The sequence below is a fragment of the Bos mutus genome, chromosome 14 (genome assembly GCF_027580195.1).
Source record: "Bos mutus isolate GX-2022 chromosome 14, NWIPB_WYAK_1.1, whole genome shotgun sequence".
NCBI classification, from domain to species: Eukaryota; Metazoa; Chordata; class Mammalia; order Artiodactyla; family Bovidae; genus Bos; species Bos mutus.
Window position 1 is genome coordinate 12,965,606 of NC_091630.1, and position 26,768 is coordinate 12,992,373.

General features: G+C 39.2%; 1 protein-coding gene across 1 annotated transcript; it reads right to left on the reverse strand.

Moving 5' to 3' along the window:
- Positions 1 to 715: 715 nt before the first annotated feature.
- Positions 716 to 26,606, reverse strand: CFAP418 (cilia and flagella associated protein 418). Its single transcript, XM_005895542.3, has 6 exons — positions 26,353 to 26,606; positions 20,741 to 20,828; positions 18,506 to 18,570; positions 17,914 to 17,979; positions 9,873 to 9,968; positions 716 to 3,959 (listed from the first exon to the last, which is right to left on the reverse strand). The coding sequence occupies exons 1-6, from the start codon at positions 26,505 to 26,507 to the stop codon at positions 3,806 to 3,808; spliced, it is 624 nt and encodes a 207-aa protein (XP_005895604.1). The 5' UTR covers positions 26,508 to 26,606; the 3' UTR covers positions 716 to 3,805.
- Positions 26,607 to 26,768: the final 162 nt, after the last annotated feature.

Consider the following 26,768-nt stretch of genomic DNA (forward strand, 5'->3'; position numbering starts at 1 on the left):
AATAAAGCAGAAGCAGATGTTTTTCTGCAACTCTCTTGCTTTTTCTATGATCCAACAAATGCTGGCAATTTGATCTCTGGTTCCTCTGCCTCTCCACCACAGTATTAAATGTCAACAAAGTGAAAACATGAAAAAGCATTAACGTCTTCGTGTTACAAAAATAGGTTTGACCATGTGGACGCCCTGCAAGACTCCAGGGGACTTCTCTGAGAGTGGAAAACACCATGAAAACCACTGATGTACAAAATACAGACTTTAAGAAATGAGTCAAATTTTGATAGAATTAGATGAGGGTGAGCAAGAACATTAAGACAGCAAAACATGCAGTAGTCTAAGGAACACTGGGTGCGCTGTAGGTCTAGTTGGAAGAGGAGGGAGGCAGAAGAAGCCAAAAAGATGCTGTGAAAGGCCTGGGAGGCCTTCATTATGCTCATTTGGTTTAAAGTCGACAGGAAGAGAAGGCTGGAGTGAGTGGGTGTTTTTGAAAGTTATTTCCACTTACATGAAAATAAAGCTAGACGTGTTTATATTTACTAGAAATAAGATAAAATGACAGCAGAGTAGGTTTTCACAGATTGAATGTTAGGGAATGAATAAACGTGATCAAATGCTTTACTGTAAGAAACATGTGGTAACAATTAATTTAGATAGAAGGAAGAAGAGTGAGAGCATTTATAAAGCACTTTTTCTGAACTGAACACCATACTACGTCGTATCATTTTCACATGTATATAATTTAATCTTCACAACAAGCTTACAAAAGGGATATCACCATTCACAAAGATGAGGCAAATAAAGCCCCAAGGTTAAGTAGCTTTCCAAGGGACATGACTTCCAACTCTGATCTTGTAACACTTCATATTGTCACCCATCTTGGGGAAAGTCTGAAAAAAAATTTAATTATCAACCATACCTATATATTCCATGCCACACTTTAAAATAGGGTACATCTGGTGTCACAAACCCAAATAAATGTGATACAATGTAAAACCTCAAAAGAGACTGTATATTTTGAAATTTTTCGTTCCTTTCAGAATTACCTTAAACAATACATAAAGCTAGTATGGTGGCTGATAGAGATTTCGTTTAAAACCTAACATCTGAAAAAAAAAGTCAGCATTTGAGTTACTATTAAGCTTCATTACAATACTTATTAGATTTAAGACCCTTCCCTCCCACATTAAAAAATATCAGGTGAGTAAGAAAAGGAGGGAAAACCATTAAAAATCATAGTTTGATGCATTTCTTTGGCCCAAGGAAAGGAGGGTGTTAAGTGTACAGACATCATCGTATGGGTCTGGATGGACACCAGCCATTGTCCGCAGGCTCCTTCCTACGCTCAGACCTGTTCCTCTGGCTGCCACGCTCTCTTACACGTGCACGTACACACACATGCTTACACAGGCACTGAAACTTGGCATGCTTCTCTTCCCCAATGCAGATAAATCCATTCTCTGTTCGACTGGACGGCTCAAAACTTTTTGTTGGTATTTTAAAGGAAATTATCAAAATTATATCGCATTAATCCCCATTTGAATATTTATTATAAAACAAAAAAAATACACCTAAATTCAGAGTAAAGCTACTTATTATTTATTTACTTCTGGGCAAGATAAAGGTATGTGAGTACAACAGAGTTCAAATAAAGTAGCTACCTGGCTTGATAAGAAACAGACACTTGCTGGGACCTTCCTGGTCGTCCAGCAGTCAAGAATCCATGCAATGCAGGAGACTCAGGCTTGATCCCTGAGCCAGAAACGAAGAGCCCCCATGTTGCCAAGCACCGAGCCGGCACTAGGGCTCTACAACTAGATGAACAAGTGGGTTTGTTACATACTGTGTTTCAATAAAACTTTAATTAAAAAAATAAGATACTTGAAGGTAGTAGAAAATTATTATAAATATTGAAAACAAATGGGCAAAACATCTTGAAAGTTTTATAGACTTTGCATTTAAAAATTATAATTGATTACAAGCTACACTCTTCTACACTGACAGTAAAGTAGCTGCATTTTGGCTAATAAGATACAACTGGTACTAGTCTACTCATTTGTATATAAACATATACTTTCTACATTTTAGATTAAAAATTATACAATATTAAAAAGCTTATAAAGTAAATTGCCAACAAAAATATGAACTCATTTACACAGTTCTGACATTGGGGAATTAATTATTATAACTATAATGTTACGGACTGCTAAACATGGGCAATATATCTAAGTTACAGAATAGTTATAATGAAATAATAAAAGCAAAAAATTAAAATCCATAATTTAGTAAATTTGCTCGTTTAAATTAAAAAAAAAATCACCATTATGACTAAACGTGCCAAATTCCATGAGGTCCTGAATGTGGGGATCTTGGTGCTCTGCTATTTTTTGCAATAGGCAATTTAACCCAGATCCTCCTATGTTTCTGATAAAATTTTAGAGGATAAAACACTTTTATTGAAAGATAAGATCTGTAAACATATCCTTAATATAAGAATGTGAGCATCTGCCAGTGAGAGGTATCCTATCAGAATACTAGACTTACTAGAGCAAGTTATACACATATGCAAAAGTGTCACGGTTAGGAAAAGGATTTTAATGACCAGATCTTTCTTTGCTTGCGTAAAATGGTTGGAACAGATTCAGTATAAGACTAAACAGATCATAACTGTGTTTGGTTACTCCCTTTAAGGAAGCCTTGTGTCACATATCTGAACTGCATAATAGACACATGGGGTGAAGAGCGTCTGGCAAACTGGAATCTCCTGATGAGGCTGGGAGCTGGTAATTTTGAGGTAACTGCTTTTCCAAATGTGCTGCTTTGTAGGATTCCTCAGGTCTTAGTCATATTAAGGAGCCCAACAGGTTACCTGCTGGTTCAGCTATGCTTTATTTCTCTTTTCATGTAGTTATCTAATGAACAGCATGTCAACCTGATCCTACCAGAAAAATCAACAGGCTGCCTGAGAAAATATCTTACTTGCTGTTCTCATATCTTACTTGCTGTTCTCTTTACTTAATGGAGTTTTAGGGCATTAAAGGCAAGAAGGTACTTGGTAAATCCAGCAATGATCTGTATCAGGATTTTTCCTTGTAGTTTTAGGTGCATCAAAACAACTTTTTTTTATATAGAAATGAGTATTTGCTAAAACACAAACTAGATACCTTTTGATATCTAAATGAACAAAAGGAGGAGAAATAAGTTAAAACTGGTAATATATACTGACTGTTGTGCATAGAATTGCTTTGAGTTTGTGAAGTAACATCAGACACAGGCAGTGTTTTCACCTACAGTTCACCCACACTCTTGAAAACCCTTTCATCAGTCACTGACTATATGGATTCTGACATGCCTAAATTATTATTTTTGCTAACAGCAGATCTGACCAGAGCAGGTGATGTATACCCCTCTCAGTGACCTCTCTGCAGGGCCAAAGGTCTGCTTTATCCCCTGTAACTGCTGTAATGAGGAATACTCATGCTAAGAGTATTAGCAGTCAGGAGTATGGCAATTACTAGTGAATGGCTATATATCTGTATGAAACTCCAGGAGACAGCCTAGCAAAGAAGTATTTGGATAACCTGTTACCTTACTAAGTGAAATGCTCATATATCAAAAATGAATAATTCCAAAATGTTAAAGCACATTATCCTCCCAAGTCCATTTAGTCCTTGACAATTTGTACAGCCATTAAATGGAACTTTGTCTTTTCCCAAGGGCATGACACTATGTGCCTTTACCGAAACACCGTGGCGATGAATGGAGACTGCTCTCATGGGTGCAGCTGTCTGAATGTAGGACGTCTGGATCCTTAGTGTTTGCCACAAACCCAGCGAAGCTGATGGTCGGTCTGAAGGTCAGTCAGTTCTTCAACAGCTTTCCAGCTGCACTGGCAGGCGTATGCTCGTGTTCCTTTCTTCTTTACCAGCTTTGTTTTTAATTTGTGGAATTCTGGCATATTGTTCCTGTTGGTAAAACAAGAAGGTTTTAGTATAATAGTTTTGTTCAGTGCTTAATGACTTAAAAAAAAAAAGAAATCCTCATTGCTTTATTTTCCAATCTTTACAACATCCAAACACTAAACTACTCCGTGTTTTCACATGCAAAACAGAAGATACACTTTGGTTTCTGAGGGTTGCAATATTTTACAATGGTAATCCTTTGTCTGTTTATTAGGCTGCTATAGAACACAGCGACGTAAAGAGCTGAAGAATCACTGATTTGTCCTATCAGAGACCACATGATGTAAGAACAGTGGAAAAGACGGTGGTTCATCTCCAACCTCAAATGCTCACCCGGGCCATATTTTAAAAGCTTGCACATGGAGGGCATGTAAGAGGCATAAAGGAACAGGCTTCTGATATGTTAACTATGGAAATTTTTCATTAATAGAGAAAAAGTGCTTGTTATTTCTATGTGTTGAATTCATATTGTATCTCATTTGTTTCAATTTGTTCTTATTCACTTATAGTATCAGGAAAAAAAAAAAAGCCTATCCTGAAATAAATGTCAATAATTTTAACATAATTGAGTCAATGGGCAGAACTCATGAAAAATGATAACCATCTGACTTGGTGCTATTATAAAAAAGACTACAGAAGTTAAATTTAATTCATAGAAATTAACAGAAAATCAACTATGATTTTCATAGTTCATGTACTGAGTTTATGTAATGTAACTATTCCATGGCAAAAGAAGATGAAAAAATTCAAAGTGGAATGATGAAAAAATACACAGTAAAAATGATGAAATACAGTACAAATTAAAAGAAAAAAGATAGTGCTATTATTTCATGTTTGCAAAGGAAAGCAGGATGTAAAGTGCCCTCTGGCGGCCAACGGGCACCACACGCAGCACCGCACAAAATTCAGGCACAAGTTTGACACTGACAAAAACCTGAGAGGCTTTCCAAGGCCAAGGGTCTGACTTCAGGAAACTGAGACTTTGAGCAGCTGAACGACTCAGCTAAGGTTACAGTGAGATAGGGGAAGGAATGAGTAAGTTTTATGGGAAAGAGAACAGCTGAACAAAGCTAAATATGTTTGATTAAAACTAAATGGCTACGTGAAGAAGTGTCCTTTATTCAATCTGTAATATATTTTGACAGACTTAACATCTGACACTTGATTGGACTGAATCCTTACAGAGTTCAGGAACAGGAATCACGGAAGCCAAGGAACTAATTAATACATTTCAAGTAGTGCTTTATTTTAAAAGCTTCGAAAGAAAATATCATTATTTTCCATAAAGGAAATACAATTTAATAGAAAAATAAGAGCATTTTATTTAGCTATTACGGCAGGATGGTCAAGTATAGCTTATATTTCTTTTAGACAGTTCTAGAACTTGTCAAAGCTACACTTACTTACTTACTTACTTACACTTATTGCCCTCACTTGTAAGATAAGGACAATGAAACAACTAAATGGGTTTTTACTGTATAACCAACATACAGATTGGTACCACTAAAAACGAATGGCTCCCAATGTCCTGCTGGGCATTCTGGGATACTCTTAGAACTTTTACATTGCCTTCAGTCATCACCTACTTCTGGTTTCCCCAGTGAACATTTCCCATCCTCCTCAAGTGTTTCATCTCCCCTCTACTTCTCTACTTTCAAGCAGATCACATCTTCATTCACAAAACCAGGCAATGAGATGTGAAAAGGCTTCCATTTCCTAGCTTTCCCCCCGAAAGCATCAGCATATGACCACCTTCTACCCAGGCACAGAGCAGGCCTCTTCCTACCCACAGCTCACTTCCATCAGCACTCTGCACCAAAGCCTCCAGGACCTTGCTACTCACATAACCTCCCCTTCCAATGTCTTCTCTCCCCTCCACAATATAAACACCAAAGCATCTCCTATCTTAACTAAATAAGCCTTTAACTCTGCACTCACTGACAGGTTTCCAAATCACCTTTCTGGGTAACATCTTCCAGTCTCATGGTTCTGACTACCACTGTACAGACATTTCTTATCTGAGCTTCAGAGCCACAGGTTCATCAGCTCCCATAATGAACGTATAGACGCCTCCTTCAAAACTGTTCTTAAATTCTATCAATGGACTGTATCGTGGCCCATGTTAGTAAACCAAGACAGAAATCCAGGACCCATCCTGAGTGACATTTGTCTCTCATCTTCCAGTAAGGATTACCTCTAAAATAGCTCTTGAATCCATCTCTAGTCTATCCTCCCCACTGTCATAACTCAGATCCTCATTTCCTTCCCACTGGATTACCACAATATCCGCAATCAGTTCAGTTCAGTCGCTCAGTCGTGTCCAACTCTTTGTGACCCCATGAACCGCAGCACACCAGGCCTCCCTGTCCATCACCAACTCCCGGCGTTCACCCAAACTCATGTCCATCGAGTCGGTGATGCCATCCAGCCATCTCATCCTCTGTCGTCCCCTTCTCCTCCTGCCCCCAATCCTTCCCAGCATCAGGGTCTTTTCCAATGAGTCAACTCTTCGCATGAGGTGGCCAAAGTATTGGAGTTTCAGCTTCAGCATCAGTCCTTCCAATGAACACTCAGGACTGATCTCCTTTAGGATGGACTGGTTGGATCTCCTTGCAGTCCCAGGGACTCTCAAGAGTCTTCTCTAACACCACACTTCAAAAGCATCAATTCTTCGGCGCTCAGCTTTCTTTATAGTCCAACTCTCACATCCCTACACGACCACTGGAAAAACCATAGCCTTGACTAGACGGATCTTTGTTGGCAAAGTAATGTCTCTGCTTTTTAATACGCTATCTAGGTTGGTCATAACTTTCCTTCCAAGGAGTAAGTGTCTTTTAATTTCATGGCTGCAATCATCATCTGCAGTGACTTTGGAGCCCAGAAAAATAAAGTCTGACACTGTTTCCACTGTTTCCCCATCTATTTCCCATGAAGTGATGGGACCAGATGCCATGGTCTTAGGAATCGCTAATTCCTGTGATTCTAAACTGATCTGGTTCCCATAAATAGTGAGCAATCTTTTATAAACTCAAATATTCAGATCTATCCCCTGATTAAAAACCTTCAGTGGTTATCCACTGCCTAAAAAAATTAAGTCCAAATTCCTCAGCACTTCTTCTATGCCTCTGCTCTTTTTGATCTCTTGCTCCTACTTCACCTCTTGCCAAGTTCTGCTCTTATATCCAAAACTCCACACAGTCCAAACTGCTTGGAAGTTGCCAAACACACCATGCGGTTTCACCTGTGTCTTTAAAAATATCCCCTAAAAGACCACCAGTGTCCACATGGCTTGCCAGGCAAACTCCTGGTTATCCTTCAAGGCTCTGAGGCTTTTTCTGATACCTCAGGGTGGAATGCATCCACCTTGCCCTGTGAAAGTCCTCTTTCACATTTATCACGTGATGTAACAGTGTCTGTCTCTCCTTCTCAAAACTGAGCACTGCTTGAGAGCAGGCACTGTGTCCTATTCATCTTGTGAGCCTGGTATTTAACAACGCTACAGACTAGGTCCTAAAGAAAGCCTGATGAAAAGAAATGCTAGTAAGCTCTACGGAGAAGGCAATGGCACCCCACTCCAGTGCTCTTGCCTGGGAAGTCCCATGGACAGAGGAGCCTGGTGGGCTACAGTCCATGGGGTCGCGAAGAGTCGGACACGACTGATGCGACTTCCCTTTCACTTTCATGCACTGGAGAAGGAAATGGCAACCCACTCCAGTATTCTTGCCTGGAGAATCCCAGGGATGGGAGCCTGGTGGGCTGCCCTCTATGGGGTCACACAGATCTGACACGACTGATGTGACCTAGCAGCAGCAGCAGCAGCAGCAGCAGTAAGCTCTATAGAATATCATATCGATGATCTATATCCTGATGGGGATTCACAGCCTCTCCTTTATTTGTTCCATTCATCTATTTTTAATAGTGTAATGAATCTTCTAGCTCTATCTAGAAGTCTGTAGTTTTTAAAAACCAGGCTGCTCATAGCTATGGGCTTCCTAGGTGGTGCTTGTGGCAAAGAACCTGCCTGTTGATGCAGGAGATGCAAGAAATGTGGGTCCGATCCCTGGCTTGGGATGATCTCCTGGAGTAAGAAATGGCAACCTGCTGCAGCATTCTTGCCTGGAAAATTCTGTGGACAGAGGAGCCTGGCGGGCTACAGTCTATGGGGTCACAAAGAGTAGGACATGACTGAGCGAGTAAGCACAACAACCACCAGATCTACAGTACACCAACTGCGACTGCTCTTGATAACTCGGAGACACTGAAAGCTCCTCAAGTACAACTACATCACCAACAAGCTTCCTTTATGCCTGTGCTCATTGACATTTTGATGGTATACACATTCTATTATACTAGTTTTATAAAAATTGGCGGTTCATCTTAGTGAAATATGTGGACTATTCCCCATGCATTGTATCAACTAGAAGAAAGCCTATAGCAGAGGGCTTAGATAAGTCAGAAAAGATGAAATGAATCTGAAATTAAAAGCTAACTTTTCCAACAATGGGATTAAAAAGTGGACTAACACAAATCCAGGTCAGGAATAAGGGCTCCTGACCTGGATTTGGGGATTACACTAGGCTTTTTTGGGGTTGGGGACCATGAAATCTCTCAAATTGTAATTTTTCTATGTATTTACATATTTGAGTTTTTCTTTGCATATATAGAGAGGATTCAAAGTTTTCACAAGATTTTCAGAACACTTTTTAATGTGAAAAGTTTAAAAACTCTTACATTAACACTAGAGGAGACTCCTATAGATCTACATGAGAACAGCTACCAGAAAGGTGTGAAGAAAGCCATTCACCCATTTCCCATGCTACAGAAGAGTGCTCTAATAATTCTGATTACTTGTATCTGAAAATATAGTCTTTGTTTAGGCACAGGTCTGGGGGCCCCCAAATGCATGATGTATGTACTTTACTAATTTTTAGCCCTTAATTTTTACTTGAAAACGTGAAGGTATAGCTCAAATATATATATATATATATTTTTTTTCAAATATATTTTTATAACTTAAAAATATTAGGCATTCATGGAACTTCCCTGGTGGTCCTGTGGTTAAGACTCTGAGCTCCTAATTCAGGGGGCTCAGGTTTGATCCCTGGTCAGGGAACTAGATCCCACATGTCACAAGGTATAGCCAAAAAAAAAAAAAATTAGGCATTCAGTAAGTATTACAAAAACATGAGTAAAACATTATCTCAACCACAAGGAGGGAGTCAGACATATACCAACCTAAGAGTTTTTTAACCTTTTATTACAGTTAAGTACTGTAACAGGTACAAAGTGCTGTGGCCACATGAAAAAGGATGAGTTTAATTCTAAGTTGAGAGAGTGGTAAGGGAATCATGGAAAATGAGCAATGAATTGTACTGAGGGATATGTAGGGTTTAGGTAGATAAAATGGTGGGAAGATACCCCAAGAGGCGGAGAGTTTACACCAAGTCATAGGGAATGGGAGCACTGAGTGCTCTGACGTAGCTATAATCTTGTGAAGGTGAAGACTGTATGGTGGAAAGACAAACAAAGCTGGGTGACAGACAGATGGGGACTGACTCGTGGAGGGTCTCATATGCCATGCTAAGGAATTTAGACATTATTCTGTAAGCAGAGGGGTTTGGGGCAAGAGAATGGCATACTCAGAGTTATGCTTTAATTTTCAGCAAGTGAAGGGCGGTCTGGAAGAAGAGACTATACTCAGGAAAAATAGTGAGGAGGCTACGTCTGAGCTCTTGTCCAGAACTAACATGTCCTTAATTAGGCTGATAGCACAGATGGAAAGGAGATGATGCGAAAAATATCAAAGAGCACAGGTCACAGAGTCTGGCCAAAGGCACCAAGAGGCATCACAGCACAATAAGAAATATAAAATTGCATTAAGTACATTTTCACAGAGTGAAGTTTTTAGGAACATACCTGAAAAACAGGTAATCACATGATTTGTCCCACCTATAGTCATCGTAGCTTTCCACCCAGAAATCACAGGCTGTACAACGCAGATGGTCACATGCTCTGTTCAGAGAAAAAGAACTGTACATTAGAAATGATTGGTAAGTTTAAATTTGAAAAGTTTAAATCTGGGACCTCCCTGGTGGTCCAGTGGCTAAGACTCCATGATCCCACATGCTGCAGCTAAGACCTGGTGCAGCCGAATAAATAAATAAAATATTTTAAAAATGTGAAAATCTGCTGATTAATTCATAGACTATACCATGTATTACAGATTACTGAGTAAACAACAGAAATACAAAAATGAATCTAAGTTTTTATACTAATGGACTGATTACCTATTTGAATTTTTAGGTTAAATTTCTGCATAAACCTACCTATTTTACTAAGATCTAACATACTGATATATATATATATATATATATATATATATATGTACACATATATATTTACAGATTTAAAGAAAAAAACTGATGTGTAGACCTTTTAGTTTTTAAATTGCACCTAAGTAAATCTTCACTTAAGATAACTTTTTAAGTGTTTCCCTTCCTAATGAAATTTCAGGATGCCTCTATCACAGAACTGCCACACTGTATTGAAATGAATCTGTTTCTCCTGTAAGTGCTGGGACAATATCTTATTTGCTTCTGTTTCCCCACTACTTTGTATTAATGTATTCATTCACTCACTTAAAAAATATTTACTGAAAGCCTACTATGTGCTGGTGAGATTCTGTCCTCATATAGCTTAGATTCTAATTTGAGAATAAACAATACTTATAATAACTAATATACTATATTAGATGATAAAAACGCTTTAAATAAAATAAAAAGTAGAGTCGAGTCAATAAAACTGGAAGCACTGGGAGGAACTGTACTGTAATTTTAAATACAGTGGTCTGCATAGGTTTCACTGGGAAGGTATGTCTATATAAGCAGTTTCTTTAGATGAAGTGGTAGTTGTAAAGGAAGTGGGATTAAGAAATGCTTATATTTAAAAAAGATGGAAAAAGAACAGGCTTGTATGTTGATGGCAGAGATGCAGTAAAGAGCCAAATGCTGCTGATGAGACAGGACAGAACTGCTAAAGCGATACTTAGCACATAACAGGTAGTCAGCGACAACCTGAGGAACTGAAATGCCAAGCAGATCTCAAAATTCATGTACTATACGGTAACGACAGGAGTAAAACGATAACATACAGTAAGAATTAGTAATTGCTGCTGCAAACAATTTGACTTGTATAGTAACTGTGATTTACTTTAAAGAAATCTCCATTGTTTGAAGTATTTTAAAACTAGAATCAATATAGATACATTTGATCACCTAAAAATTATAAAGAAATAAGGGTTTTCTAAGATACCAAAAACAAAGGGAAAAGACCAGTAACAGAGTGAAAGAAAACATCTTTAACACATAATCAAATACTTATACTGACAAACAGTGCTTACAAACTACAAGAATGAAAAAAAAACCTAAAATATACTCTCACTAATATAGGTAGCATAGATGAGTGGTTAAGAGTGCAGACAGGATTGCCTAGGTTCAAATGCTGATTCCCCAGCTGTGTAATTATAGTCAAGTAACTTCTCTGTGACTCAGTTTCCTTATCTCTTAAATGGTGATAATACTTACACGCTCACAATTAGGAGGAGCTAACCAAGCTAATACTGATAGTGCTTGTAACAGTGCTTGGCACACAGCATTTGTTAAAGTTAAAACACTATATAAAGAATTAAAATTTAAAGCAACTATGGAATATATATTTAAACCAATTATGTTAGCAAAAATTAGCACTCTCAGACATTTCTGGTGGGTATGTGAACTTATAACCTTTTGGGGAAAATCTTAGTATAATTTAAAATTAAAATTATACCTAGCTGTTGTGACAGCAATCCCGTTTTGGGGACTCTACAAATAAAAGTACCAGAATATAGGCATATATCTCAAGAATTTCTACTGCAATATTGTTGAAATGGCAGAAAAACAGGATATCACCTGTATAGCTATCCAAGAGGGAAAAGATTGAATAACATTTATACCATGGAATATCAGGTAGTTGATAAAGAGAGATAATTACATTTACTTATTGACCTAAAGGTGCACAAAGCTAGGTGCACAATAACATATATAGCATGATCCTGTTTTTGTAAAAACTACTGCCCAGATTTTCCTGTACAGGTGTTTATAAGTTTATAAAAACATTTTGCTGTTGTTCAGTCACTCAGTCCTGTCTGACTCTTTGTGACCCCATGGACTGCAGCACGCCAGGTCCCCCCGTCCTTCACCATCTCCAAGACTTTGTTCAAACTCATGTCCATAGAGTCGGTGACGCTATCCAACCATCTCCTCCTCTGTTGTCCCCTTCTCCTCCTGCCTTCAATCTTTTCCAGCATCAGGGTCTTTTCTTTTTAATTTTTTTTATTTTATTTTTTAACTTTACAATATTGTATTGGTTTTGCCAAATATCAACATGAATTGAAAAAGACACATGTACCCCAATGTTCATGGCAGCACTGTTTTAATAGCCAAGACATGGAAGCAATCTAGATGTCCATCAGCAGATGAATGGATAAGAAAGCTGTGGTACATAATACACAATGGAGTATTACTCTGCCATTAAAAATAATACATTTGAATCAGGGTCTTTTCTAATGAGTCAGCTCTTTGTATCAGGTTGCCAAAGTAGTAAAGCTTCAGTTTCAGAATCAGTCCTTCCAATGAATAGTTAGGGCTGATTTCCTTTAGGATTGACTGGTTTGATCTCCTTGCTGTCCAAGGGACTCTCAAGAGTCTTCTCCAGCACTTCAGTTGGAAAGCATCAATTATTCGGCACTCAGCCTTCTTTATGGTTCAATTTTCCCATCTGTACGTGACTACTGGAAAAACCATAGCTTTGACTATATGAACTTTTGTTGGCAAAGGGATGGCTCTGCTTTTTAGTATCCTGTCTAGGTTTGGAAGGAGATTGTTATCTTTCTCCTTATACACTTTGACCTTTGTTTTTTTTTTCAATAAACATATAATACTTCTACAATTAAAAAATAAAGTCCATCATTATTTTCATTTTTGTTTTTTTTCAATAAACATATAATACTTCTACAATTATAAAGTCCATCATTATATTATTTTTATTTTTGTTTTTTTCAATAAACATATAATACTTCTACAATTATAAAGTCCATCATTATATTATTTTCATTTATTTCCCTCTAAAATTCAGATATGTCAACTTCAAAATTACAAATATATTCTGGCCTGAAAGTTTGATAATGCTTTATATTTCTAAAAATATTAATTATAACAATAACTAAACATTTAAAATCTATACAAGCTTGAAAAACAATTCTATATTTTCTCTTGAACTGTTAGAAATCTATGAAATTGAATTTGTACATATGGAAATTCAACACACTTATATTTGTACACATTTGAACTTGGATTTTGAATGTACAGGTTAGGAAAATGCAAAATGATGGTTCCCAAAGCTGCTATAACTGGCTTTCTTATGCATATGTAGTTTATTACATGACTGCACAGAGTGTTAACTTTAATGCCTTAATACATATGTGCAATTTGGCTGAATTACTGCTGTTGTGGGAACTATAATTTAGAATTTCCTGACATTTTGTATGTGTAAAATTTCAACCATAATGTTAAATACAGCTTTTTAATTTAAAATTTAGTAGTTTATTCAAATCTATTCACACTACCACATTTTCCTACAAACACTGTCCTCTGAGAAACATAAAACCAACTTGCAGCTAAGAAATCATTCTGCTGCTACGATTCACTCTATTAGATCATAATTAGTACCAGTCTATGGAATACTCCAGTCCTGCAAGTAGTTTAAAAAATGAGCAGGGTAAAATTCAGTTTGGCTTGAAAATGACGCCTTGGTTTTATCTATACCTTATCAATGGCACCACGCTTTGCTATTACTCTTCCTCCTTTCCACCAGCTGGGTAAAAGACTCAAATCTTTACACTCTAAAATCATTCAGGATTACTCTCAAACCTGAGCTTTATCCAAAATTAAACAGATTCAACAGGTAGAGCAGACCTTCCTTTATACCCTCGGCATGTACATCAGGGCTTGTCTTCAGAGCTTAAATATATTTTTCTTTCCTAACTACATATAAAAGAATATCTAACATAAAGTCATGGTTCCAATTAAAGATACCTGTCAGGTCTTTCCTCTAAAATGTGAGGAAATACAAACATGAAGGTGTCACCAATGGCTTTGTCCTTTTATCTGGCTAGTAAGTAAAAAGATGTTAGCTGTGGGAATGTCCAAAACACAGCCCAATACAGTCTTCTGCACAGACTCTGAGGTTCTCAGTCAGAGCCACACAGTGCACTGGGGAGTCTTGCTGTTTGGGCAGTTGGAAAACAAGAACAGAGCTTCCTTCTTGCATACATTATATAATCAACTGGTATACTAGAAAACATAATGGACTAGGAATCAAGTTACACAGGTGAGTCCTTGCCTTGGGCAAGGAACAGCACTTGGGAGTCATTTTTGACAACCTTCTCTCTGACCTCCAATAGCCATTTAATCACTGAATTCTGTCATTTATATATTTTAAGTATCTCAAGTGACACCCCTTTTCCCTACAGCCACTGCCAGCACGTAGGTCACCGCGGCTACCACTGTCTCTCTCCTGGACCACTGCTAACTGCTGCTTGTTGACTGGTCTTCCAGCGTTCCCTCCTGTCTTGTCCTTCCAAGTTCCAATCCATTTTCTATTCTAGAACCAAAATTTCTTTAGAAACACAAATATGATTATGTCACTTTTATTTGCTTAAAACAAAACAAAAAACAAATCTAACAACCCAACGGCTTCCACTGCCCTAGGACTTATGTTTCTAAAATCCTCCTCAGGGCCCCAAACCAAACATCCCTTGACTACCTCTCCAGCTCCTTCCGGAGCCACCCTTTCCCCCACTCGCCACACTCCAGCTCACCTGGCTGCTCCCTTCCTCCAGAACCTCCAGCTTCTCCAGCTCAGGATCGCCTAGTGTTGTATGCCCGTCTAATGTGGTGCGTCCTCATTTAACACGGTGGTGCCAATGCTCCCCTCTCTTTGCTTAATTCCTACTTACCACATCACAGTCTGATTAAATATTATTAGCTTAGGAAAGCATTCCCTAACCTTTCATATTAGTTAGAATGCCCATTATCCATGTGTATAGTATCCTGTACTTATCTTTTACATTACATATTATGTGGAAATTAAATAGTTATTTGTAGAATTAAAGTCTCTTTCCTTATCTAGACTGAAAGCTCACTGAGGGAAGGGAAGTGTCCACTTATTTGTTTGCCACAAGGTGTTCACTTAAAACCTAGGACTCAGCAAGCACACGATGAATTAATATATATGTAATGAAAATAACACCAGTGCTTCAATGTCCTCATTTACAACAAGGGGTTAAAAATTCTTGTTCTATCTGCATCTTGGTTTTTTCCTGTGAGCAGATGAACCAATACACATACACAAAAAAAGTACTCTGGACAGTATAAAGTACTTCGCACATATAATGTTTTACATGCACAGGAATAGGTACGTGCTTATCTTTCAGTGGGTGCTGATTTGGGTCATGAAGAGGGTGGTCAATGATTGATATCTTTATGATGGGTGAAGAAGATCTGTGAATATAAACATTTACCTGGCATATAAATGCAAATTCTATGTGTGTTTTCCATTCTAGACAGGGAAAAAAGGTAAAAATACTCAAAGGCAGAAAAATGTTAAGTGGAAAGTATTAACAGAAGCAATTACAAGTGTTCTACTGGAAGTAGAGTATCTGACCTAAGCTTCAACTGGAGGTAAAAGAACTGAAAAAAGAAGAGGAAGAACAAAGACACCAGTTTGGTAAGGCAAACAATGAGTTTAGAGTTAATATGAGACAGATTTCAGCTCTCATTTTCCTTCTGAACAGGGGAGAGGTGCTCAAGGCTGTATGTGAGGGATCTTTTCTTTGATGCTCTATGTGGCTGAGACTACAGGAGACATAAGTGGATGGTAACTAGGAGACCTTCGCTGTACAGTTCATGGGTGAGTTGAGAGAAGCCTGGATCCACGGCAGAGTGGTCTGGCAATGGCTGAGACAAGTCCAGCTGGGCTGACACAGGTAAGTCGGGACTGACAGCAACCAGACGGAATTCTTCTCTAAGGGCAGTCTGTGTCTCTTTGTACAGACAGTCCTCAAGGCAGGATGAGTCAGGTGCTATCAACACTTATTTACAGCCCTCACAGCAAGCATCTTTCCTGTGGGCTGCTGCAGCCTGTCCACGGCCTGGTGTTCCTGGTCTAGATCCCCAGTTTCCCTCCCACAGCCCTTTTTTCTGAGCCTCCAAGGTCTAGGCCAGCTGCACCCTCCAACAATGTCTTTTTGGATCCCACTTTTATTATTCAGTACAATGATTATCTCTCCTGAAGTGTGATTGTGTTGTCATATAGCACAGTCTTTCATTTCTTAAAAAATTACCAGAAAATGAAAAAGTGTTTTAGAAATAATTAGACAAAACATAATAATTTAGTTAAGTAGATTTCTGTAAAAGTAGAACCAAATTTATCAGGAGAGTAAAATGATTTGCTGAACTATTTAATAATAAACAACACATGGAAACAACCTAAATGTCTATTGAGAGATGAATGGATAAAGATGTGGCACATAAACACAATGGACTTCCCTGGTGGCTCAGATGGTAAAGCATCTGCCTACAATGCGGGAGACCTGGGTTCCATCCATGGGTCAGGAAGATCCCCTGGAGAAGGAAACAGCAACCCACTCCAGTACTCTTGCCTGGAAAATAACATGGACGGAGGAGCCTGGTAGGCCAGAGTCCACAGGGTTGCAAAGAGTTGGACACGACTGAGCAACTTCATTTCACTTCACATATACATAATGGAATACTACTCAGCCATGACAAAGAACAAAATAATACCATTTGCAGTAGCATGGATGGGCCCAGAGATAATCATACTAAATGAAGTTAGAAAGAGAAAAACAAATACCGTATGATGTCACTTATATGTGGACTCTAAAATGTGACACAAATGAACTCATCTTCATAACAGAAATAGACTCAGACAAGAGGACAGACTTACGGGCGTCAAGGAGAAGGGGTGGGGGAGACGGCTTGGGAATCTGGGACTAGCAGACAAAAACTGTTATATATAAATGGATAAACAACAAGGTACTCCTGCTGTATAGCATAGGGAAATATATTCAGTATTCTGTGATAAACCATAATAGAAAAGAGTATGAAAAAGAAGGCATATATATGTATAATTGAATCACTTTGCTGGACGGGAGAAATTAACAACATTGTAAACAACTATACTTAAATAAAAAAAGATTCACTAAAGATCAGTCTGTTTCCCCACTTTATGACAAATGACAGCGGAGTGGGAGTCTGAGGCTGCGGGGGCTTGGGACAGGCAGCACCGTGACTGTAAGACCACCCCGAACCAGGTCCTGAGTGAGACACTGGGTAAAAGGTGGGCTGGGGAAGAGACGCCAAAAGGAGGGCTTCTGCTTTTGAAATATGTAGAATCAAGAGACTCTGCTTCAGAACTCTGGGTACTCCAGACCCACAGCTTCTCACGCTGCTTGGCCAAGGCAGGGTGCACGGCACATCATACAGCACATGGCTGACTGTCCTCCTGTCCACGCACTGGCTTCCAGTGCCTGGAGGAAACAGGGCGGAGCAGAAGCTCAGCTCCTGGTGTCCTGTGGAAACCAAGCTGGGATGGAAGTGAGCCAGGCACTTCAAGTGATCTTAGAGAAGGTGTCAACACAATGAACAACACATACCCAACATCAAGCTTTCACACTATCCCCTACGAATAATACACATTTCAGTAAAGTGTCCTTGGACTGGCTAACAAAACATACCTCTTATGATGAAACAGACTCATGCCAAGATGATAAGAACTATGTTTCAACAGGGTATCAATTTGGAAAGACCTAATTAACGTTAATGTATTTCTGACATCTTACCTTGGTGAAGCATTTGTCCCAATCCCACACGGAACGGTGCTTCCGCCAATGTACACTGGACTGCAGCTAGACATGTTCAACAGAGGGGAGAAAACCAAACCAAACCATAAAAGAAGCATGAGAAGTCAATTTGGCCTCATTGACTCTACATTCTTGAAATCAAATTGTATATTTTCCTGAGCAAGTCAACTATTACAACGAAGAGGTATTCATTCCAGGGTCAGTGCTTTATTGGATAAAACCTGCACATTCAGAACCACTCAAAGAGTTAAAATGAGTCAGAGGAAAATGTGTTTGCCAAATAATGTAAGGGACAAAGTAAATACTGAAGAGTATAACAGCACATTAATTCTGAGAAACTGTTCACACTTTTTTTTACACAGCAGAAAATTATTTACAACAGCAATAACCTCCCATTTAAGTTCCTTTGCACTAAGGAGTCATAGACCAGAAGAGCACGGAAAATGCTGCTATTGGGTCTTTCCCCTGAAAACTAACCAGTGCTTTGTTGCTCAACGTTGGTAAATGGTAACAAAATCTACTAGACCATGCTTAGCAGTGGGTGTAATTCACTGAAGCAATCCCGACTTACCTTTTACCAAGGCCTTGAATGGAAGCTCTGACAGATGTGTTACCTGAAGATTTAGATTTTAATTTCTGTTAAAAAAAAACAAAATAATAAAAGACCACAGGTAACTTGGATAATTGTAACATGAAAACTAATATTCGTTATTTTGTAACAAAAGTATTTTAAAATGGCTTAAATAAAAATTTCCTATGATTTTAAAGTTTCAGAAATAAAAACAATGATCAAAACCTTTTAAAAGCAAAAGGGAAGTAGACCTCCCTGAGGAATTTACAAATTACTACGCTAACATTTAGTCTAGAAAATTGACATACTGCCATTATTAGCAAGCTAAGATTTAGAGTCACTTTATAACTCTTCAGTTAATACTAGAGTTCAATGATTTAATATGAAGGATCTGCTATTTAAAACTTCATCCTGGAAAAATGCAATTGAGGAAAAAAACCTCAGACTCATTTTAAAGGCTGTAAACGGTACTCACCTGAACTAAAAATAAATTAACCAAACTCCTGGGTAACTTCAGGAATATTAGTTTTGATCAAACGGAATGGTATCAACCATTAGATATTCAATGAAAATGTAGAGCTACCTAGTCACAGCCATACAGTAGTTCCTATATGGTTACATAACGTCATCATTAGCAAGCATTTATTAAGTGTTAACTGGTATAAGGTACCAAACAACGTAAGCCAACCACATCCTAGGACCACCGCCAAGGAGAGGAAATGAGAAGGAGAAAAGGCGATTTAAACTATGCGGAGACATGCCATCATTTACCTAGTAGGTGAGGAAATTTAATGGAGGCAAAATACTTTGTTTTACTATTTTCCCTTAACTCTTTTGTTAAACAGAACTGGAAACATTTTTGGTGCATATCTGACAAATACTAATGTGCCTGAGTCTCTTTTTGTCTTTGGAAGCATGCTCCATGTGCCATCCTGGCTCGCGTTTATGACTCAAAGCTGGCACACTGGGACAGCTGCAGCTGTTGCCGGGCTTTCTTGGGTGAGTCTGAAAATGGTTAATGAACAAAATAACTGGCAAATAACATAATACTGTAAGTCAACTATACTTTAACTAAAAAAAAAAAAAGAAAGAAAAACAACGCGATGGGTGAGCAATGGGGGAGGGAGTATTGTTCTCAGGAGCATAATCTGGCCTCTTAGGACAAGCTGGGCATGGACTGGCAATTCACACACTTCTTTTCTCATCCAATCAATGTTTGACATCAACCTGCTTTTTTCCAGAAGTTTACTTGGGTTGCTTTCTCTCCTGCAGGTTGGAAAACTGAATATAATCACTAACTTCAAGAAGGGAGCATACAGGGACTTCCCTGGTGGTCCAGTGGTTAAGATTCCAAGCTCTGAAAGCAAGGGGTATGGGTTCAGCCCCTTGTCGGGGCACTAAGATTCTGCATGCTGCAACGTGCAGCCAAATAGCTAAATAAAATCTGTTTCCTCATCCTCAAAAAAAAGGGAGCACACAGAAGAAATGTGTAAAAGTGTATTTCTTCATGATTATAAAACCTACTTTTGTTTCAAATTATCTTCTCTAATACTTCTTTAGAAAAGTACTTCCTTCTCTTTCTGAAATGCCTTGATCTGAAGATACATAGCTTCTGGTAGTTCAGTGGCACCTTCACTACTTTGGCCCGGGTTCAATTCCCAGAGGGGGAACTAAAATCCCGCAAGCCACGCAGCGTGGCCAAAAAAAAACAACAAAGAAGTAAATCTGGGAAAATGTTAGAGTATGTTCAGTATGAGTAGTAAATATACAGGTGGCTGTTACATTATTTTACAAGCTTTTAAAAAGTTGTCATAGATACACAAGTATTTAAAAAATTAAAATATTACCAACTAACTCATTAGTTCAGGGATGAGAGCAATGGCAAAGCATCTGAGATGCTAAGCACATTCCTATAATGCAAGCTGATTTTAATCTTTTAGCAGAGTGCTCTTAGAGTCTACAAATAAATGCAAGTAATCAACTTCATCTGTAAGTTGCATTTTGTTCAACACCTTTTCTAATTTATCATTCTTGATGAGAAATAAACAGCAAAACACACACAGTTTCTAATACTTTTTTCCTGTATAAATCTAAGTGGAATAATTTCTTTAAACAATTTTACTTCTCATAATTCAGGACTATAGATACTTGTAAATTCTATAAGCTTTTAGATTATTCTAAACATGTCTTGAGATAATGAAAGAATTGCTGTTACCTTTATGACACTTTACTTACAAAGTGTTTTTTGTCGAAGTGGGGCTCTTCAAATATTTCATTAATGAGACTGTCCAGATCATCTTCTTTTTCAAATGTTTCTGCTGATCTGAAAAAACAAACAACAACAACAAAAAAAAACCAAGAAAACATTTGAAGCTTAAGTGCAGATAAAGTCAGCCAAGTATCTGAAGAGTTTTGTTTCAATAAAGTCTATTGTTAGAGTTGATAACAAAAGAATTGTGATACAATTTTTTTTTGTACTATGGGCATAGCCCAAGTTTCTTGAGAAAAAGATGTAGTTTATTGAGTACAAATTCACATGTGTACTTTTACATACTTAAAATGTAACATTTAAAGCCATATGATATATAAGAGAAAGGTAGGTATGTACTTTTCTAAATTATATCAACCACTTATTTAAGAATAAAAAATATGTACAATTGTAAGTAGAACCTGAGAATTATACACAAAGATAATTTTCATATGTCTAATTTTCCCCTAAGGGTTCCATTGTAAGTCAAATAATAGTCTCTTTACTACAGGAGCCAAAGGTTATATAACCAAATGATCAATTACAAACCCACACAGAACAGTGTTAGTTGCTTGATGGAGTACCTCAACTACCTCTTTATCTTCTGCAGGTAAAGCCATCATAGGATTACTGACAAACTGTTACTGCATGGGACTTCTATTTAACAGCTAACATTTACTAGATGTTGGAGAAGGAAATGGCAACCCACTCCAGTATTCTTGTCTGGAGAATCCCAGGGATGGCGGAGTCTGGTGGGCTGCCATCTATGGGGTTGCACAGAGTCGGACACGACTGAAGCGACTTAGCAGCAGCAGCAACATTACTGAATGTTACGGAATTCAGTAACATTTACTGAATACACAGATGTGAAGAGATTAAAAAACGTGCCCAAGGTCATATAAATAGTGGAAGGAGAGGCTTGGAATTGAATCTAGGGCAGTTCAAGATACCTAACAGTAAAGGAGACTAACTCTCTTCAGAGTTGCTATTGTACAGATGCTATACATCGTTAGTACTTTATAACTTCACTGGATCATGAAATTATTTATTTTAAAAGACAGGCTTTTCAGTCTATTTCTAGAAACGTATTTGCTCTGAAATTTTTAACATCAGGACTACAGTCCCGATAGTCTCTGATACTATTTGTGCTGTGCTGTGCTGTGCTTAGTCGCTCAGTAGTGACTCCGCAGAGTCCGACTCTTTGTGACCCCATGGATTGTAGCCCACCAGGCTCCTCTGTCCATGGGGCTTCTCCAGGCAAGAATACTGGAGCGGGTTGCCATGCCCTCCTCCAGGGGATCTTCCCAACCCAGGGAGGGAACCCAGGTCTCCCGAATTGCAGGTGGATTCTTTTACCAGCTGAGCTACCAGGGAAGCTCCTGATACTGCTTAGCGTGTGATACTTACCTGACTTAAGAGAATGCAGAGGCTGCTAACACTGAATGACTGACTCCATTTCTGTATAGACTCTGCCTTTTCAGTTTTTCCCTTTCTAACTTTTACCTTTATTATTTTCCACTCTACATTTCCTTCATAGCTCAGTTGGTAAAGAATCTGCCTGCAATGCAGGAGACCTGGGTTCAATTCCTGGGTTGGGAAGATCCCCTGGAGAAGGAAATAGCAACCCACTCCAGTATCCTTGCCTGGAGAATTCCATGGACTGAGGAGCCTGGCGGGCTACAGTCCATCGGGTCACAAGAGTCGGACATGACTTAGCGACTAAACCACCACCATACTGGTTTCTTGCCAAGGATGCTTTCCTCTTCACAGAAGCACTCCAAAAACCCTCTGGCTGCTGCCACCCTCTCTTATCACTACTGAAGAGTAGTTTTTATCCATTATTCTACCTCCTTACAAGTATTAATATACTGGATTTAGCATCAGTTGGTGACCTGGCTGAGGGCTTCTCAACCTTAGCAATACTGACATTTGGACCAGATCATTCTTTGATGTGTGTGTCACAGTGGTAGGCTTGTGCACTGTAGGATGTTTTATAGTATTTTTGACTTCTACCAGCTAGATGCCAGTAGCACACCCTTCCTCAATTGTGACAATCAAAAAATGCTGTTGTCAAATGCCCCTTGAGTGGTAAAGTCATCAACAGTTGAGAACTATCCACCTAGTTTAAATTAAGCTTATGGAATTTAAGCTTAAATTAAATTTCCATAAGCTGTTGTGGAAAAACCCAAATGAACTTTTGGCCAACCCAATATTTAATCTCTCTGAATCGCCTGCAATGCAGGAGACCATGGTTCGATTCCTGGGTTGGGAATTTCCCCTGGAGAAGGGATAGACTACCCATGCCACTATTCTTGGCTTCCCTGGTGGCTCAGAGGATAAAGTGTTTGTTTCTTGGGCTCCCCTGGCGGCTCAGATGGTAAAGAATCTGCCTGCAATGTGGGAGACCTGGGTTCCATCCCTGGGTTGGGAAGATGCCCTGGAAGAGGGCATGGCAACCTATTCCAGTATTCTTGCCTGGAGAATCTTCGTGGACAGAGGAGCCTGGTGGGCTGCAGTCCATGGGGTCTCAAAGAGTCAGACACGATTAAGTGACTAAGCACACAGAACCTCAGACATTTTGTACGTAACAAGCAGATCTAGACAACTACTTAAAACTTCTTCCAGGTGTAATACGCTGCCTCTGGCCTCTATATCCCTCAGCTACAATGAAACTCCTTTTTTGCCCCCAAAGTCTCTACTGCCCAAATCATTACATTCAATGGCCTTGCTCAGTAACAATCCTTTTAATCTTTCAGAAGCACCTGACACCAATTCCTTCAATTTCTATTGTGACAGCAGGTTGCTAAAATGTCCCTGAGAAATTCTCTCCTTTGGTTTTCAGGATGTTCTCTCTGGATTCCCTTCTCCCCTGCAGTTTCACAATTTCAAGAATCAGATGCATTCAGATGTTACCAGTCTACTCAGTACTGTTAGGGGTTTGAACTACCAGCTTACATTAAGACTGGTCTGTTATTAGAGCACACAATTTTATGACGTCTATGCTTACCTATGTTTTCCTATAGAAGTGGGAAAAAAATGCCATCATTTCACTGAGAAAACATATACATTTTAAAGGACAATATAATGTTGTTTGGTTTTTTGATGCTACAATACAATAATCTTTATCAAAGGTTAATAAATAGCTATTGGTTCTCTGATTTTGCTTCTTATATTGAATCTTGATTTAAAATATAGTTTGTCAAAAATAAAATACATATTCTACATAATACAGACAATTGGGGTTTAACACTTGAACCACAATTAAATGTGAAAGGTATACAAAAAAGCTTATATCTAGGTGTACAATGTCCTAGTAGACTTGGAAACATGAACTTGGGCAAGTAACTATTTTTCTAAGTCTTGATTTGGTCAGTTAAATGAGTGTAATAATAGCATTCACTTCATAAGGATTTGGAAATTAAATGGAAAAACACACATAAGGCTCTTAGTATACAGAAAGGATTCAATAAATGTTGGTTATTATTATACCTATTATCTAGGAGGTTATGATATTATCTGTAAATATTCCCCATCTGTATCATCCTGAACCACATTATTCTTATTGCAGTTCAACTCACATCAGTCTTTTAAAAAAAAAAAAACACTAATCATATATTTCTCTTTATCATTTTGAAGTCTTCATCAAATTGCTATGTTCTGACTGTTTATATTAGCAGCTGTTCCTGATATCCAGATGTGGCACAGTCATGTATTAGTTGCAGAACTGTCATTTTAAAGACACAGTTCCAGTATTTTAACTCTTTTAAGAAAAAGAGATACAGGCTAAATCACTGTACAATTGGCAGATAGTCTCCTATTAATAAATTCATAATATAAGTAGGTTCTAACTTTCTGGTATCAATCTTGGCTCAGGATAAAATTTTAATGTTTGACATTATATATTGCATTTATATTTAAGTTTAGGGTCTTTGTTGGTGCTTTCTGTGCAGTTTACCTTTATAAATATACTGCCAAGTGAAAAGTTTTAACATGTGAATAACAGTAGCACTGGCTTGCTACAGCTTCTGTAAATGTATTATTGAAGAATTTGATTTAGTATGGTGGGATGGGGTACTAGGATTACGGATGGATTTTACAGACAGAGGCATAAAAGGACCTGTGCTTGGAAAGGATCTGTCCACCTTACTAATCCTTACCATTTTCAGCAGCTAGCTCCAAGTCGTCCTATCCCTCTGTGCTAGTTCTAAGATGAATAGGCTCTTGGAAGGCTCTTTGATAAATTCTTTCCATGCTCAAAGGAGTGAATAAAAAGAACAAAGAAACTGCAAGCTAACACTGCTGTAGGACAGGAATGGTAGATCTGCTGGAAATCAGTATAGAAGGATGTCCAGCCTTCAAGATAACAATATACAAATTAATGAGAGTGATATTTGCATATACAGTCAAGTGAGCCTTAGCCCATTCAAAGCAGTCATTTTAGTTGGCTCAACATTTATTTCTTAGAATGCTGCCCAGCACTCAACTAATTTTTAGAGCTTCTGTTTCTGAACTTTAGACTCTTTGGAATGTTTTTATTGTGAAGGCGAGTTTTTAAACAAACATCTGTCATTGGAGGTAAAGCTAGTAAATTGGGTAGCAATGGTGCCGGGCTCTGGGAAATCACATAGAGGTGCACAAAAGCAAAACAGAATCCACAGACGCAACCATAAATGAACAAGACTGAATCTCTTGGTTTGTTCCAAAGCTGCCTCCGTGTAATTCCACAAGGGTTTCTAAGAGATTCAAGCAAGAGTTGTTGTAGAGCCTCCCAAGTTATCACTTTGAAGGCCTATACTCACTCTGGCAAAAATGGAATTGAGGGGAAGTGGAGATAAGAAGAAAGTCATTGCTATTTAATAATTACATAGGAAAAAAAAAAGACTGACAAATATGAAAGATACTTTTTTAGATCAAAAACCAAAACTTTAAGAAATTTCCCCAAATTTCAATTTGGATGCCTGAGATCCTCTGCGACCCTTAGTTGGGGCCCTGGGTAGAAGGATGGTGGTGGGATTAATAGAGTGTGACCAATAACTAAATCTTTTTTCCTAAATCCAACCTCATTCAATTCTGAGCTTCAAAGGGAAAAACAACAACAACAACAATAACTAATGATGGACCAGAATGCAAACGTTTTCTCCAGCAACTGGCCCAAGGATTGTTCTGCCTGGGGAATGGGGTCCCCGCACCTGAAAAGGGGACGAGAATCATTCACGCACACGGAGGCCCGGGTCACCGTGACTCCCTCAGGGTTCGAGAGCAGGGGCCTAAGATGCACCCCCTCTGCCCCGCTGGCAGCCGCGGGGATGTGTCCGGGTGGAACAGACCTGGGGAAGCCGCAGGCTCTCAGAGGCGGGGCCTGCTCGGGGGGCGGAGTCGGGCCTCGGGGAGAGATGCTAAGATCCTCGAGGACGAGGCGCGGGAGTACGTGCGGCCCCGGGGAGTGAGGGACTGAGGGTCTGAGCCGGAACACGGAGAGGAGCTGGAGGTCGTGGGAGGGGCGGGTGGGAGTACGGTTTTTTCGGTCTGGAGGCGGAGGGGTGGCCTTAGGGCCTGGAGCAGGCTTCACCACAACAGTCCACCCCTCCCGCCTGTTAACCTGAGATTCTCTTTCGCCTCGGCTCGGTTCTGGTCGTGGCCGAAGAAGCCGCCTCCGCCGCCTCTGGGCCGCTCGACCGTACCCAGTCTCAGTGGGTCTGGTCGGCAAAACTTGGACTCCACCTCATCCAAGAGCTCGTCTAGGTCCTCCGCCATCTTGTATTCTCACGTCTTGCTCCCGGGTTGTTCTGGCAACCGGTGGTTTCCAGGAGCAACGCGAGGACCGCCCCCCCACCATCCCTTCCCGGGGCGCGCGCCCCGTCGCCCCGCGCATGCGCGCCCCGTTTCCGAGCCTCGCGAGGCTTGGTTGCTGACGAGCTCGCGCGAAAAGACGCGGTGGGGTCGCGAGGCCCCCAGGCGGGCGAAAGTTCCGGCGGCGGGGCGGGAGGTCGGCGTTGTCCGTTTCTGCGCTACTGG